Raw genomic sequence first — 16,166 nt, 5'->3', positions numbered from 1 at the left:
TGCAGTGCTTCAGATGAAGAATGTGGACTTGAAAATACAGACTGGGCTAGTCCAGTGTCTATATTTAAACTTGTTCTTTTCTTTTAATAAAGTTTAGGTAACATCTCCTGAAAAGCTTGTAGCACAAAGGCTCAGCTGGGGATGGTGTTTGACTTTGGAGGAAAAAAGTTGCTATTGCCCGTTAAAGGCACTAGAGTTAGTGTTTTATCCCTAAATAATTTCAATTTTTAAAAACATGCAGCTTCCCTCCCCCCTTTTTTATTTTTGAAGAATACATTTGGTCACAAAGTGAAACCCGTATTAGCAAGTACGTGGCAATGTTCATTCCAATCAGATGCAGCTTTCTCCTCCGTCTGGTCTCCTGTGTGCAATTGCTTCCCTCATGTCAGTAGGGAAAAAATTGAGTGGGAGTACTGAGATGTGTGGGCTTTTGCCATTGGACAAAGAATGAGGTTAGAAGACTGCAGCTTGGGTCTCTCTAGGTTTTCAACTATTTCTTCACAATTTAAACACTTGACGGTTGTCCCTTTTAATTTATTTGAAGTGCTATTTTTTTAAATAAAGGTTCATCTGTCCATGCAGTCCTCTTGGATTCTCTGAATGTAGTAACTATCGCAACTGTTGAAAGGCAGGCAGAAAACAGGCTGGGCAGCCAAATCCAATGCCCCAGGGATCAGGAGTCCTACCCGCAGTCTCTGTGTGCTCGCTAAATGGTGCACATTACTTGTTAACCACAATATTAAAACTCGATCAGCACATAAGCTTTCCTCTGTTAGATCTTTTGGCAGGAAATAACCTCCAACCTCTAAATTTCGTGAGTGTGTGCTGGTGTGTGTGTCTGTGTGCATGTGCACACGTACTTTGTCTAACTCACTTTAATAGATGCACTAAGTGGAGGTAAAACATAATCTCAAGGGAAATAGGTATTTCAAATATGAACTCTTTTTGGAACTAATATTTTTTTTTAATGTGGCTGTTTCTGAGATGTGATCAACTGAAGATGGAGCTAAAATGGGAGCTGCGAGGCCCTACCGTGCCCTTGAAACAGCAGAGCACTCGGCAGTGGAGAGGAGGCAGAGCCCGAACATGTGGTAGCCAGCTTGGAATGTTACTGACATATGTGGCAAAAGGGCTTAGCCAGAAATATTTAAAGATGCAGCATTCAGGCATGCGAGTTCCCTGGGCAGGGGGAGGGGAGTCAGGAAGGGTAGAGAGCTCTCAACTAACTCAAGACACTAGTGTTTCTTTTATATATGATAAATGCCACTGGTGACATGTTTCTTAGGTCCTTTGTTTGTTCTATGAACCTGCCCCTCGCCCCAGAATCAGGCCGTCTTAAGGGAAGCGGAGTTCCAAATTGGAGAGAGGCATGTGGGTAGGTATCATCCTGTGGACTCTGAATAGAAGGAATTCAGCCCCAGAGCCCTTGGTGCTGCCAACTTTCTAAAGCTGTTTTATTGCAGTGTATATTTATACACATGTGCACATAAACACACAGACAAATATCTGTGCACACATGATGTGTGTGTAAAATACCTTTTTTAACTATTACAATCAAGCTACAAAGCGGAGAGTACCCAGGGGATCTCAAAGGTTGAGCACAATGCCAAAAGGATGGTGTCTGCACATGAAGAGATGAAGTTGACACTAGATTTAAATTTACTCCGAATATTAAATTCTGTTCCTTTTTTCCTCCCTCTCACTCAATAATCTTGTAAAAATTTTTAACTTTTTTAGCAGTTTAAGAAATGCTGCATCTTTCAGCTTTCCCTCTAACGTCCTGCCTCCTTTTTCCGCATGGGCTACACGAAGCTGCAGGGCTTTACTTACCTTTCTTTTCTACCTGGTCCTGAAGAAGGGATGCCCTCTCTCCTTGCTTTCGTTGAGTCTAGGGCCTAGTTGAAGCTGCCTGGGCTTGGTTGAGTCTGGGCAAGGCCTCTTTCCACTGCATGGACCAGCCCCAGAAAACATGCAGAAGGTTGACCTTTACCAGACTTTTAAATAGCCAGTGAAATCACTAAGTGGGGTTCTTCCACGATATATTTTGTTAATATGGGTTTCACTTTTTCCAAGGATAATCCCTTATTGCCATGATGTTGATTTACTTTAAACTGATTTTTTAAATGTGTATTAATTTGTAATGAAATCCAGCCAGACTGTTTTGGCCTTTCCCAATCTGGGGGGTGGGGAGGATATTAAAATAAGTTTTAAGAAGTGAATTTCCCAGCCTCTTGATTTTACTGTAGTTCAAACAGCCCTAACCATCTAGGGTGTAGCTAAGGAGTCCTGGCAGCTAGCTGAGACCCAGTGGACATCACAGGCATGATGGGAATGTGTTGATTCATGCAACACCTTTTGCACCTCGGATGTGCTAACAGCTATGCTTCTGGGTGGGAATATAGCAGTGAACAGACAGGGAAGGCACAGCCATCAGTTCACAATCCAGGGGTGAAGGCACTGGGCCCCAGGAAGGGCTGGAATATGGGGGTCTGAGGGGACGGAATTGAGCTCTGAATTATCCATTGTGAGCTTTAAATGGGGATTCACCATTGAGAGCCATATGCACCCCACTTCTGTGGCTGATCTAAACAGGTCTGCTATAATTTTAGGTTTGTTTCCCTGTTTCCTGCTAGTCCAGGAAAGACAGGTTTTCCTCCAGCTGAGAAGATTAGCAGTCAAGGAGCTCTTGTGTTTCTTAATTTAGAAAATAGCTCTCTCTAAACATAGTAAATATAGTTGCCTCCTATAATCTTAGAGCTAGAAGTGAGCTGCGGGTCCAGCTCCTTGCTTCTAAGAAGGCAAAGTTTACAACTAGCTTGCCCCACCTTGGTGATTGTTTTTCTTTTTTCTGAGAATCCTTTCCCCCATATTCATCATCCTAATTGCCCAAGCTCTCTTTGTTTGGAATTTAAATCTGCCTGGGGTAAGAGAGGGTGGGGCATGGGGCACAACTACTTGGGGTATGGGGAGCCCCTCTTCCTAAAATTAGCTGTTCCGTCTTGTCTTATGGCAGAATCACCTAGTGGTTAAGAGCCTGGGCTTTAGAATTAGGTTCAAATCCCACCTCTGCAAGCTTCTGGGGTAGCTCCTTGCATGGTTAAATTACAGAGTAGAAATAAGGTTTGTAAAGTACCTGATACATAAGAGAGAAATTTAAAAAAAAAAAAAAGTGGTTTAAAAGGATCACAAGAGCCCAGCCGTCGTGGCTCAATGGTTGAGCTTCTACTTACGAACCAGGACGTTATGGTTCGATTCCCAGTCAGGGCACATGCCCCAGTTGCGGGCTCAATCCTCAATGTGGGGCATGCAGAAGCAGCCAGTCAGTGATTCTCATCATTGAAGTTTCTCTCTCTCCTCCCTTCCTCTCTGAAATCAATAAAAATATTTTGAAAATAAATAAATAAAAAGATCACAAGATCCAGTAAGCGGGATTGCTGGTCCTGGGATGCCCAAGTTTGCTGGTTAGGGTTCAGAGCCTTTCTACTTCCAGACTATCAGATCCTTCTGTCTTTGGTAAGTGATGCAGACCTTTTGGGAGCCTTAAACCCTCTGGCTTGAGACTAATACCAACCTCTATCCTATGAGGTCAGCAGTCTCTTAACCCAGGCCCAGGATTACTTCCCTCTGAGTCTGGAAGGAGCATCTCTTAGGCCGGTGAGGCCCCAGGCCAGCAGCATCAGCATCACTTGGGAACCTGTGAGGATGCACTGTTCTCAGCCCCGCCCCGCCCCGCCCCACCCCACCCCAGCATTCTCTGGAAGTCCTGCAGAACTTCCTATCAGGGTGAGGCCATTGGAGAGGGTGGCTCTCAGGCCTTGTCTAAACTTATCCCTCTGGAAGAGAGATGACTTTTATTTTCTGTTAGGAATAAAAATCTAAGCTCTGGGCTGTCCTAGGACTGATGTCATACATACGCTCCTCTATGGGGAGCCCCAAGAGGGCCCCCTACACCACATCCTTTGCTACCTAAACAATACACTCAAGAATCATTCATTCCTTTGAGCAAAGCTTCTTACCTTTGGCCTTTTCTTAAAATAAAACAACTTACCAGTACCTTCTCGTGTATTAATTTATTACATTTTTCTTTTACCTGAGGGATCCAGAGCTGCAGGACAAAGCTGAGACCTGGGTCTGCTTATGAAGCCAGCCTAGCAGTCTGGCTCAGGGGTGAAGAGAGCCCAGTGGAGGACTGGAGGTTTTCGGAAGGGTTGGGAAGGAGAGAGTATAGGCAGGGAGAGGAAGGTTAGGAGGGTGTGGGTAGTGGCTGCTGCTGAGCTCTGCAGGTGGGCTGGGGGAACCTGCCAGCGGCTGGGAAAACTGTCCGGCCAGGGAGCAGGTCTGAGACCTGGTGGGGGCAGGGAGTACAAGGGCCCTATTGTGCTGGGGGAGCTCAGCAGGGGCCCTAGACAGTCTGGAGTCAGCAAAGGGGTGTGTGTGTATGTGGGAGGGGCTGGGCAAGAGACCCGTGGTTCCAAGGGGTCAAAGAGCAGCTGGCTGGCCAACAAGGCCCCATCCACCCCTGGCCGTGGGTCAGGCCTCCTGGCTGTGGAGGTAAGTGCCCAGCTAGAGAACTATGGTAACCTCAGCCTCCTTTACGCCTCCAAGCACAGTCTGCATCTGTGGTGGCCTCCTGTGCTGCCCAAGCCTTTCATCCTGAGGCAGCTTGGGGAGGGGTTGCAGAGGGCAGGGGATCTAGCACTACTGCTTTCAGGGAAGGTTCTCAGCTGCGCTTCTTCACAACCCCAGCATAGGCAAGATGGAAGCGTCTCGCTGATTTTACAGATGAACAAACAGGCCCAGAGAGGCACGGTGCCTGGTAGTAGGTAGAGCAGGTTGCATGGGGATGAACTGCAGGCTTGAAAATAGGTGGATTCTGAGTGCCATCCTGGGGCGGACACTGCTGTGGGTGATGGCTGCACCTCGGCTCCAGCTGGAGGCACATCTGACCCTAATCCAGGGCTCCACTCCCCAGGCTGCCTTCACTCCATACCTCCCCTCCCTCATGGCTAGCCCTTGGAAGTCTGGAGACCCAACTGGCCTGGACAGCAGCCCAGCCTCGCAGTGCTGGCTGGAACTGAACTTCGAGAAAATGGGGACGTGGCTTCCTGAAGTATTCCTGTTTCAGGTTCCCTAAGCCATCTGATCTTGTCATCTTGCTTTACAGATGACGCTACAGTGCTGCCCCATGCCAACCCTGGACAACTCGTATCTTCCTGTTCCTGTGTCCTAATTGGCAGGTGGGGGGATTGAATCCTCTGCCTTGACTTCTTTGTGGTTTCTGTAAGGCTTGGACGGGGTGGGAGATCTTTCTGGCAGCCCCAGCTCTATCAGTGGATAGAGCGTCAGCCCTCAGACTGAAGGGTCCCAGGTTCAAGGGCACGTACCTTGGTTGCAGGCTTGATCCCAGGTCCTGGCTAGGGCACATGGGTGAGGCAACCAGCTAATATGTCTCTCTATGTCTCTCCCCGTCCCTTCGACTCTCTCTAAAAATCAATAGAAAAATACCCTCGGGTGAGGATTAACAAACAAAAAAATAATAATTAAAAATAAATCTAATTTAGGAAAAAAAAAGATTTTTCAGCAACTGAAAGAGTAAAATTCAGAGGGTGTTCCACCAGATGCCTCCTCCCTGTCACAGGGGCCCCTGGAGAGAAGTCTGTGGACATAGAAGGCCTCTCAGTGCAAGTAGCAGCCTGATCCTAGAAGGGAGCCTGTCCTAGAGGCAGACCCGAGACTGTGCCTTAAGGGAATGCCGCCCATGGCTTAGTGGTTGAGCCTCGACCTATGAACCTGGTTGCCTGCAGGGAGAAGTGAGAGAGAACCATTGATTGGCTGCCTCCTGCATGCCCCCTATTGGGGATCGAGATCACAACTGGGGCGTGTTCCCTGACCTGATTCATGGATTGACGCTCAACCACTGAGCAACCCGGCTGGGCTCATATAACATCTTGAAAAGAGGCAGATGCAGGAGCCCCCAGACCAACCAGAGCTATGGACTAGAGTAGCCTTAACTCCTGGCTCAGCCCCGTCCTCAGGGCAAGGACAGGCTTGGAGGAACTATAACTCTAGGTGGCAGCGCCCCCTGTGGAGCAGACAGGGTGATGTGACACCCCTCTCCCTTGCTCCAACACCAGTTGGGTGGGCACTAGAAGGTTCTGGGAACTACATCCCATCCAATTGCAACTGATTCCTCAGCTCAGTACAGCCTGTGCCTCAGGCCAACCTCTGCCCATCTCTGCTCCCCTGGTGGCCAGCTTGCTCTCGACCTGACCTGCCAAGGCCTCTGGGTGAGAATGCTGGAGACAGTCCATTTGTGTCCCCTGCTGCAGCTTGGGCTCAACTAACAGCCTGTCCCTGCTGACAGCCGTAGACATTACCTTGTGACTTCTCCATTTGGAAATCCTTGTCCAAACTCCTAGCCCACAGGGAGGAAGTCAGCACGTATGGCCTACCAGAAGCGATCTCGAGGTAATTTTTTCCTACCGCTTGGGAGAGAAAAGGCTGGGACTTGGAGCCCTTTTAAAGAACATCTAGCCTGGCTGGTGCACCAAGAGGTTGTTGGTCAGGGCACATATCCTGGTTGCAGGCTCGATCCCCAGCAGGGAGCATGCAGGAGGCAGCCAAATGATGATATTGATGTTTCTCTCTCATTGATGTTTCTATCTCCCTCTCCCTTCCTCTCTAAAATCAATGGAAACTTTTCTTTTTAATAAAGGAAGTCTAATATAGGTCTTGGGCTGAAAGTGAGTGGATACAAACTCGGCAGCCCTCCTGGGGAGTGGAGGTTGGAGGCGGGCTTCTAGGCGTCCTCCAGCTAAAGGGTGAAGGGAAAGAATGTGGGGAAATGGGCAGAATTTTTCTCAGGTTATATTTGTGGCCATCATGGGGCAGACTTGTCAGGAAAAGACAGGCCAGCCATAAATTTCCCCAGTAATGTGGATGCCAGAAAAATAGTTCCTTTAGGTTAACTGATTGTCCCAATGTCATACAAACTGGAAGAGGTAGAGCCAAACCTTGAAACTTCTTCCCTCTTTATTTTATTTTTTTTTAATATATAGTTTATTGATTTTTTACAGAGAGGAAGGGAGAGGGATAGAGAGTTAGAAACATCGATGAGAGAGAAACACCGATCAGCTGCCTCCTGCACACCCTCTACTGGGGATGTGCCCGCAACTAAGGTACATGCCCTTGACCAGAATCAAACCTGGGACCCTTTAGTCCGCAGGCGGACGCTCTATCCACTGAGCCAAACCGGTTAGGGCTTTTTACCTCTTTAGCCCAGTCTCTCTGGGATCCTCAGGGCTGAGGACAATAGGGTAGCCACATTGAATCAGAGGGCAGATTTCCTGAGTGCAGAGCCGAGGGTTTGAGTGGCAGGAACCCAGGGAGAGAGTAGAGAGGGTGGGACCCTCCAGGCCAGCCCTGAGTTCGGCCAGGCCTGACTTGGAAAGGGTGATGGTAGGGAAAATCTTAGATGCCCTTTGGGGTTTGCCCCCTTTTTCTAGTTGCCTCGGTAAGGACTGACTATATCTCTCTCATATCCTCCGGCCCTGGCCATCCAATTGCATTCTTCTTGTGTTCACCTTTCCTAAGCTGTGTTGTAGGTGTGACCTGATAGCGGTGTCTAGGGGCAATTGCTCTGCTCCTCAGGCACCTCTGGCTGGAGAGGCCACCAAGCTCAGAACCAGGAAAGAGGAGCCTAATTTGAGAGGAACCCTGGGGACAGGGAATAACGACACCAAAACATGTATGGCAAAGGGCACCTGAGACTCAGGAGAGAAGTGACTTGCTTGGGCGACACGGGACTTGCTTGGGTTAGCGAATGGCAGAACTGGAATTCCAGCTCAGCTCCAGCCCCCAGGCCTGGACTCATCCCACTGCCCCATGCTGGGCTATTTACAGACCAGCTTTAATTCATCAGCCAAAGTGAGCATGAGATGCTTCTACCAGGATTCGTTGGCACTTCAGAATACCGTTTGTGTGTATATAGTGAACCTGGAGGTGTCCAGGCAGGAGGGGGAGCTGTTTTGTTCTCTTGGGCAAAGGCAAACACTCTGTGGCAATCCCGATAAAACTGCCCTGAGCAGCTATCATGGACAGTGGGGGCGGGGGGAAGCAAGAAGGATCAAGAGTAAGGAGCAAGAGACACACCTGATGTCCAAAAGGCCAAGGAAGATGGGGAGCAGGGAGGGGCCATAGCATCATCCCTATGTATGGAATGTTCACTTTTCAGGACAATGTAGGAACTGCTGCCCCATTTACAAATAGGAATTGGGAACTCAGAGCTGAGGGGCTCACCGAGTAAGTGGGAGAGCCAGGGTTCCAGTCTGCTCCTTCCACTGACCTGGTTTGATGGAATCAGCAGATCCATCTGTCCTGCATTTAACAGTCAGTGTCTGACTGTTATCGATTCCACTATAGCAAACACGATCCTGGCAGAAATTCCCTGGACCAGGTCGTGGAGGTCACTGAGTCCCCCGCAGCTGGCCTGACACCTGGCACATACGAACGGCTGTTCCCTGAACTTTAAAAGGAATGGTGATGAGGTTGTGGCATGGAGGGTCCTGGCCCTTCTTTGGAAGTAGATGAGGGTCTGAGTGCCGCTGAGGGGTCCCTCTGAAAGCCCCACCCCTCCCAACACCCAACACTCCTGCAGACTGTGACCATGTTCCCTTGACAAGGGATCCTGCACCGGATCTTTAAGCGGTGGGGGACCGGGCTGGGTTCCCCACAGGGAGAATTGCCCACATGTGGCCCAGCTCTTTGTCTTGCGAGTTAAAGATCTAAGACAGATGGTGGCCGCAGATGTGGTCCCAGTCAGACAATCAGCAGAATACAATGTGCAACCCCGGCTGGCTGACCAGGAAGTCTCATCCTCGACAGAGACCTGACCAGGGCGTCAGAGTCAGAGGAGCAAACCTCAGCCCCTGCTAGTGAAACACACTTTCATGCTCCTCAGCCCTCGAGTGGCAGTTTCTCTGCCTGGGATGTGGCAAAAATTGTGTCTGTTTTCCCCACTAAACAAAATTCTTCTGGGGCTGCTACCTGGTTTCTCATCTTTGCTTCCCTAGCAGCTAGCACAGGGCTAGCAAACTGATGGTGGTTGAGTTTTCCCCGGGGAAATGAAGAAACGAGAGGGCATTTGTGTGCCGGGCACCCTGGACTGGTGCTGGCAAATGGTGGACTTTCTGGACTCCCATCATTCAGTGGTGATGTCTGGTAGTTGACTTCTGCCCTGCTGTTGGAAGGAATGCCAAAACCTACTCAGGCTGGTGGGGCAGGGCCATCCCACCCTGTGCCAGAACCTTGGGAGCCCTGCCCAGTTCCCCTTCTGAGGAAAGGGGGGATTTAGTGAGGGCTGTGGCCAGCACTTCCAGCGATAAGTGAGCTCATAGAAGCCTGCAAGTTGACTTTGGGAAGACATCCTGTTTTGGGGCTGCTCAGGACAGGGAAAAAGTCAGCAGCTTAGCTAAAGCTGGCAAATCTTCAGACCCTTTGTAGATAACAGAAGAAATGTGCGAAAGGGGGCCGAGAGGAGTCTCTATAGATTGAGACAGCCCCAGCATGGCCAGTGGCCTGCAGAGCCCTGAGGTCCCAACACACCACATGGAGAAGGTCTGTTCCAAAGTGCTTCCTGAAGCATCCGTCACCAGCAGGGACGCGGCCAAGCTGGCTGTGGACTGCCACCAGCTGCTTTGGCCTGGTTGCTAACCATATTTTAGGGCAAAAGTGCAGATAGTGGGAATCTTTCCAGGGTATTTCAGTGGGTGCTCTTTCTGGGGCCCTGCATCCTCTGTACTTGCCAAGAATCTCAGTTCAGCCCAGACTGGTTTGGCTCAGTGGATAGAGTGTCGGCCTGGGACTGAGGGGTCCCGGGTTTGATTCCGGTTAAGGGCATGTACCTTGGTTGCAGGCACATCCCCAGTGGGAGGTGTGTGGGAGGCGGGAGGCGGCTGATCGATGTTTCTCTTTCATCGAAGTTTCTAACTCTCTATCCCTCTCCCTTCCTCTCTGTAAAAAAAAATCAATAATATATATATATATTATTTTTTAAAATATATTTTATTGATTCTCTACAGAGAGGAAGGGAGAGAGACAGAGTCAGAAACATCGATGAGAGAGAAACATCGACCAGCCGCCTCCTGCACATCCCCCACTGGGGGACGTGCCCGCAACCCAGGTACATGCCCTCGACCGGAATCGAACCTGGGACCCCCCCAGTCCGCAGGCCGACGCTCCATCCACTGAGCCAAACCGGTCTCGGCTATTTTTTTTTTAAAAAAAGAATCTCAGTTCAGCAGAGAAGGGAAAAGGTAAGGGAGCATCTCTGGTCCCACACCCTGGCTGCAGACATGGGGAAAGATTTACCAAAGGCGATAGTAGTAGAAAGAAAAAAAAAGAGGGGGGGGGAATTTTTAAAAATTTGTTATTTCCAAAAATAGCACCAAGGTGGACTACACAGGAAACAATAAAACTTATATTAGTTCCATAGTGTTTTTATTTGATTACTCGTGGTGGGAGAACATGAATCTTCTCTGCATTTAGGGCCTCTAAACGTCTGTGGCTCTGCGCCGAGATCCCCGGTGACCTGTTGCATAATACGGAATGGTTGTGGATTGTCTTCCCTTTCATGAAATTTCCATTTGGTCCTTAGCGACCAGCCAGCCATCCCCTTGCTGGTGAGAGTGATGTCTGTCTTCCGGGGCATCGCTCCCTGTAAAAGCACTACACCCCTCTGTGCCAGGCACGCTGGCAGGGGTTACACAAACGCTGCAACACGACGTGCAAAAGTTTGCGCTCCAGCCACGGTCAGGGGGCCTTGCCTCCCCCTCCCCCAACCTTCTACCCGGTGGCCGAGCTCTGAGCTCCACCCCTTCCCACCAGACCGGAGGAGGGGTCCTGCAGGGCTGGAAGGTAGCGGCTGCTTGGCTGCCGGAGACTTCAGCGGAGAGAGGCGGGATAGAGGGGCCGGAGGCCCGGGTGTGGCCGCCTGGGGCAGCCGCGCGCCCCCGCCCCCGCCCCCGCCCAGCCAGGCCTCGCAGTCCCCGTCCCGCCACGAAGGTTGCGGAAAGTTTTGCAGTTGCTTGCCCGCCCGCGCCAGCCGGGAGTCGTGACGCAGCGTCTGGGGCTCCCAGCCCGGGCCGAGAGCAGCGGGAAGGCGAGGCGGACAGAGAGGGAAACGGGAAACGAGAGAGCGCGCACGCCGGGGTCCTCCTCGACCCCGCGCATCCTCCTCCCTCCCCCTCGGCGCTCTCTCCAGCTCCAGCCCCCGCCCGCCCGCCCGCCCGCAGCCCCCCAGCCCCCACGCTGCCCGCTTCCCTTCCCCTCTGCCCCTCACGCCCTCCTCCCGCGTCCTGCGCTCCTCCCTCTGCCCTCCCTCCGCCCGGCCTGCCTCCTTCCCTCCTCCTCTCCTCCTCTCCTCCTCTCCTCCTCTCCCCGGGAGGCATCACTCCTTCCCGACCCGGAGGAAGCGAGCCCCTCGCGGGCGGCCATCACAGCCCGGCGCTCCGGCTGCCGCCGCACACCGCGCCCGTGCGCCCCCGGTCCCCGCGTCCCCCGAGCGGCGCGCCGCGGGCATGGGGCCCCGCCGGCCGGCTCCCGCGCCCTGGCCTCGTCACCTGCTGCGCTGCATCCTGCTTCTCGGGGGTCTGCCCTGGGGCCGCCCCAGCCCCCCCGGGGACGCTGCCGCCACCGCCGCCCTCCCGGGTAAGGCGCTGCCAACTTGGCCAACTTCGGGGGCCGGGCGAGGGGGAGCGCCGGGGAGCGGGCCTCTCTTCTCCACTTTTCCCTCCTTCTCCCCCCAACTCCCCCCCCCCCCCAGTGTGAGTGCGTGTGTGACCGGGTTTTTAAAAATCTCTGCTTTTCCGAAAGCGGGGAGGAGAGGGGGAGGGACGCGCCTGGAGGTGGGGGAGGACCTGAGTGGAACCAGATGTGGCGGGCGGAGGGGGAGGGGAGCCCGGGGTCTCGAGCAGCCTCCGTGGAAGAGGGCGGGCTCCGGAGGACCCCCGCGCCGGCCTTCCCGGACCACCCGGCATCGCCCTGCCCGCGGCCCGGGACCGGCGGGGCGCGCCTGCGGGAACTGGAGGCTCCATCCAGGAGGGTCTCCTTGCTTCTCCCCAGGACTGATGCCTTAGGATTGTTTTCGAGTAATTCCTAAGGGCTCGTGTGCCTTCCTGGAACCTCGGGGTGTTTATAATTTTCTGTTCCCACACTTGGTCTTCAAGGGCAGCTGGCGGCGTGCAGCATCCTCTCTGCTTGAACAGAGCTCTGTGGGCCAGTGTTGTGCCACCAGGATGCAGCAACAGGCTGGACAGCGTGCGTGTGTGTGTGTGTGTGTGTGTGTGTGTGTGTGTGTGTGTTGTGTGGGCGGCTCCGACCAAGCTGGCGCCCCTCCAGAGTAGACAGATCTTGGGCAGCCAAAGAGCTACTCACGATGCAAACACCCGACCAACAAAAAGCAAAAACCTTCAGCTGTACCTTCTCTTCCTGCTGCTCTCCCAAAAGGGTGACAATGAAGTGTGGGGACAGATGCACCCCTCAGCAAGAATCAGAGCTGAAAGGAAAGAGCCACTCGCTTCGGGGCTCCTGCCCGAGCCAGAGCTGTAATTGCCAGGGGCAGTCATTACAGCCCAGGCCTGGGCCCAGCAACGCCTGGCTTTATGGGGATCCGGGTGAGTGAGAAGGGATAGAGTGCAGTGTTTGCAATTTTGTGCGAAGTCCCCATAGTCCCATGGCCGATGCTTGCTGGATTGGCCTGCCCACCCGGTGTGACTTTCGCCACCAAAATACACCTCAGCCCCCACTGTGCTGAGAGGAGAGGTGGAGGTCAGGGTGATCCTGTTCACACCAAGCTGAGTGAATTGCAGACCCTCCTGGAACTGAATGTGGACCAACACAGACCAGGCAGTAACTCCCCACGCACTGCAGGTCAGGGCACACTGGCTGCCCTGCTCCCCAACTCCTGCTGTGTCTTGCTCCTCTGTGTAGGAACCCAGGAGGCAGGCGGGGTGGAGGGGTGGAGGAGGACGGCCATTCCAGAGTCCCCGAGCGCATTTTAAAGCCAGGCTCTGGGAGAGCCGTCACCACAGTGCTGCCCCCCCCCCCCCCCCATGGAACTGGAAGTGTGTAGTGAGAGGCCCTGTCTGGGAGGCCACTGGCAGTGCCCCCTCTGCTCCTGGTCTCCTCGCGGCCCCTACTCTCCCTCTGGCTGTGTCCCTGCACTTGGAGCCCCCACTTCCCAACGGCATTGCCTCGATAACAGCCCTCACCACCCGCTCCGAAGCGTAGGTGTGGTGTGGGGTGGGGTGGCCTGCAGTTGAGGAAGAGGAGGGTACAGTTGTAGGTCCTGTCCCTGCACGCCACTGTCCCCTCCCTCCCCCTGTACCTGATGAATCAGGTGGTCACTGGGAAGAACTTACCAGCACCACGATCTGAATGGCCCCAGGAAGTGCTTGTGGGAGCTAGGATTGGCCCCAGGAAATGCTTGTGGGAGCTAGGATTGGCCCCAGGAAATGCTTGTGGGAGCTAGGATTCGGCTTGTCTTGTCAGGCCACTGCCACAGCTTCTGGGGTGAAACTTACTCTGGGGGACGGGTGCCTGTGGGTGGCTTCCTGTGGGGTGAGAGGATGGAGCAGAACCCCTTGGCAGAACCCATCTCTCTCCTCCTCCATGGGATGCCCCCCAATGCAGGTGGCTGGAAGACCTCTTAATTTTTCTTTTTCTTTTTGGTTAATCCTCACCCGGGATATTTTTCCATTGACTTTTAGAGAGTGGAAGGGAAGAGGAGAGACACACAGAAACATCGATGAGAGAGAGAGAGAGAGAGAGAGAGAGAGAGAGAGAGAGACAGAGACACATTGATGGTTGCCTCCCGCATGCACCCTGACCAGGGCCAGGTGTCGAGTCTGCAGCTGAGGTGCATGCCTTTGAACGGAATCGAACCCGGGACCCTTCAGTCTGAGGACCGACGCTCTATCCACTGAGCAAACTGGCTAGGGCTATTAATTTGTTACATGACTGCATTTTTGAACAGCATTCAATGTTCAGCGCTGAGCCAAATACTTGAGGAGGGAAAGTACAGAAGAGTGTAAGCTGCATCCTTGGAGAAAAGGAAATGGAGCTGGAGAGTGAAACAGACACAATTAACAGGGGGGAAAGGCAGGATTCCATTGGTGGGGTGCCTGCTCAAGGCCAGCAGCCATGTCAGTGCTTTATGTGCAGTTTCTCATTTAATTCTGACAATAACTCAAGGAAGTAGGTATTGCTGGGCCCATTTTGCAATGAAAATGGAGGCGAAAGGGGGTTTGATCATTCAGTTTGGGTCACGCAGCTAGTAAGTGAAAACCTGGGACTGTGGATACTTAATGTCTGGAGGCTGGAGAAATGGGGGGGAGGGACACAAAAGGTCAGCAAGGCTGTGGAGGGAGGCTGGGTGGGACCAGGCTTTGCAGAGGCAGGGAGGGGAGCAGAGAGGGTGAGACCAGGAGGGTGGGTTCTTCTGTTCTGGGGGTCATGTGGAAGCTTGCTGGGTGCCTGAGTGGGGTGGGGTGGGGTGGAGGTGAAACTTGAGTGAAAGAGGCCAAAATTGGGGGTGGGAGGGACTTGTCATCTTTCAGTGGAAGACCCTGAGAACGCTTGCAGGTTTCTGAGCAGAGAAATGAGGTGCGGATTGGATAAAGAGTTGCTGGGAGCCCCAAGGATGCAGGTCAAGGAGTAAGGAGACCTGGGAAGTCTTCCCGTGGGGACAGACTGCTGTGTAGAGGACCAAGCTTTCCTTTTGAAAGACAGCAGGTACTTGCTGCTACTTCCAGTCGGCCAGACAAATCACCTGCACCCCACCCCCAATAGTCAGTCTTCCTGCTCCAACCCGCTCACCTTCTGTGAACTGTCAGGGCGGGGGTGGTGCCCACCTGAGCTATGGTTGGTTCTGCCCCCCCCTCCCCCCCGCAAGTTTACCTAGGCAAGGTGGGAGTGCAGGCAGGGGAGGAGGAAGCCCCCCGGGTCTGGGCCCCTATTTGTTCGCACGAGAGAAGCGTGGCTTTCTGAGGCCTACGTGGTACAGTGACGGGCCGATGCGATGATTTCAGAAGCACCTTGAGATGCTCAGAAGGGCGTTCGTTTGGGTTCACCTCTAATGTAAGCGTTGAACAGGGGCCGCTGTACCTGCGGAGGGAAGCCGTGGGAACAGCCATGGCTGCTCCGTTGGGCGGGCGCTGTGCCACGTGCTCACGGGCACAGCTCTTCTGCATCTCACCACCTCGGGAGGGTGTTCTCGCCCACTGGACACACCGGCAGCAGATTAGTTATTTGCTCAAGACCCCCCCCCCGCCCCCCACACACACCACTTGCAAATGGTAAAAGCAGGATTCGAACCCAGGGGCGGCTGTGAGCGTGAATACCTCAGGCCACGCTGTGTCTGCAGGAGTAAGCACTGCTGGGGTATGTGCTAGGAAGGACTGGACAATTCTGCATTATGGGTTCCCCTCCAGCCCCCAGGCCTCTCACACATCCTCTCCCGGTGTCCTCCTGAGAGGACCTCCAGGAAGAGGGGAGAGTGGGCAGCCCTCTATTACACTCCGGCTGTCCAGATGCTTGCCTCTCCCCCAGTCCAGTGGGCCCAGGAGGCTGGACTGAGTCTTGCCAAGTGTCCTCAAGGTATCTGAGGTGCCCACCCCGAGGAGGTGTGGCTAAGCGAGTGACTGAAGGGGCCTGATGGAGAGGAGCCAGCCCCAGCCCAGCACCCCAGCTTCCCTGAGGTCAGGGTGCATAGGTTTCTCCCTTCAGTCCGTGGTGCTCACTGCGCCTGCGCAGTGCGGAGAGCAGGGATGCCCAGGCCTGTTCTTCGGAGTCCACCTCCCCCTGCCCTTGGAGGGCCCCGGGCATTGCCGACGGGAAGTGCCTCTTCCTGTTTGGCCCTCCTGAGAGGGGAGGGGCCGCTTTCCCAGGACCAGCCCTATAAATCTGGGTGGGGTGGGCCATCGGAGGGTGACGCAGCTCTTGGATCTCACCCTGGGCACTGCACATCCCCGTTCCTCCTCCGTTAGGGGCTGTGTCAGCAAACAGGCCGGCCGGGGAAGCCCTCAGCTACCCCCAGCCCCTCGGGGACAGATTGGATTGGCCCCTAAACGGGAGCATGGGCTCCTGTGGAAACCCAGTGCAGCGTTCCT

General features: G+C 53.5%; 2 protein-coding genes across 12 annotated transcripts in view; both read left to right on the top strand.

Moving 5' to 3' along the window:
* The window catches only part of TLK2 (tousled like kinase 2), an 84,888-nt gene extending 82,669 nt beyond the window's left edge, over window positions 1–2,219 (top strand). For all 10 annotated transcript variants that reach the window (XM_036340077.1, XM_036340075.1, XM_036340074.1 and 7 more), the window contains one exon: window positions 1–2,219. This exon is cut by the window's left edge and continues 516 nt beyond it. The gene's annotated coding sequence lies outside the window, so the exon portion shown is untranslated.
* Window positions 2,220–11,422: 9,203 nt separating this feature from the next.
* MRC2 (mannose receptor C type 2) overlaps window positions 11,423–16,166 on the top strand; it is a 64,737-nt gene continuing 59,993 nt past the window's right edge. Inside the window, exon 1 of one of the 2 annotated variants that reach the window (XM_036340620.1) lies at window positions 11,423–11,706. In XM_036340620.1, the coding sequence (XP_036196513.1) occupies window positions 11,577–11,706 (130 nt within the window). In that variant the 5' untranslated portion in view covers window positions 11,423–11,576. The remainder of the gene's footprint in view (window positions 11,707–16,166) is intronic. The other variant, XM_036340618.1, reaches the window with a different exon arrangement.

Source organism: Myotis myotis, unplaced genomic scaffold (assembly GCF_014108235.1).
Source record: "Myotis myotis isolate mMyoMyo1 unplaced genomic scaffold, mMyoMyo1.p scaffold_m19_p_17, whole genome shotgun sequence".
Taxonomy (NCBI): Eukaryota; Metazoa; Chordata; class Mammalia; order Chiroptera; family Vespertilionidae; genus Myotis; species Myotis myotis.
This window is presented reverse-complemented; position numbering and strand designations above follow the sequence as displayed.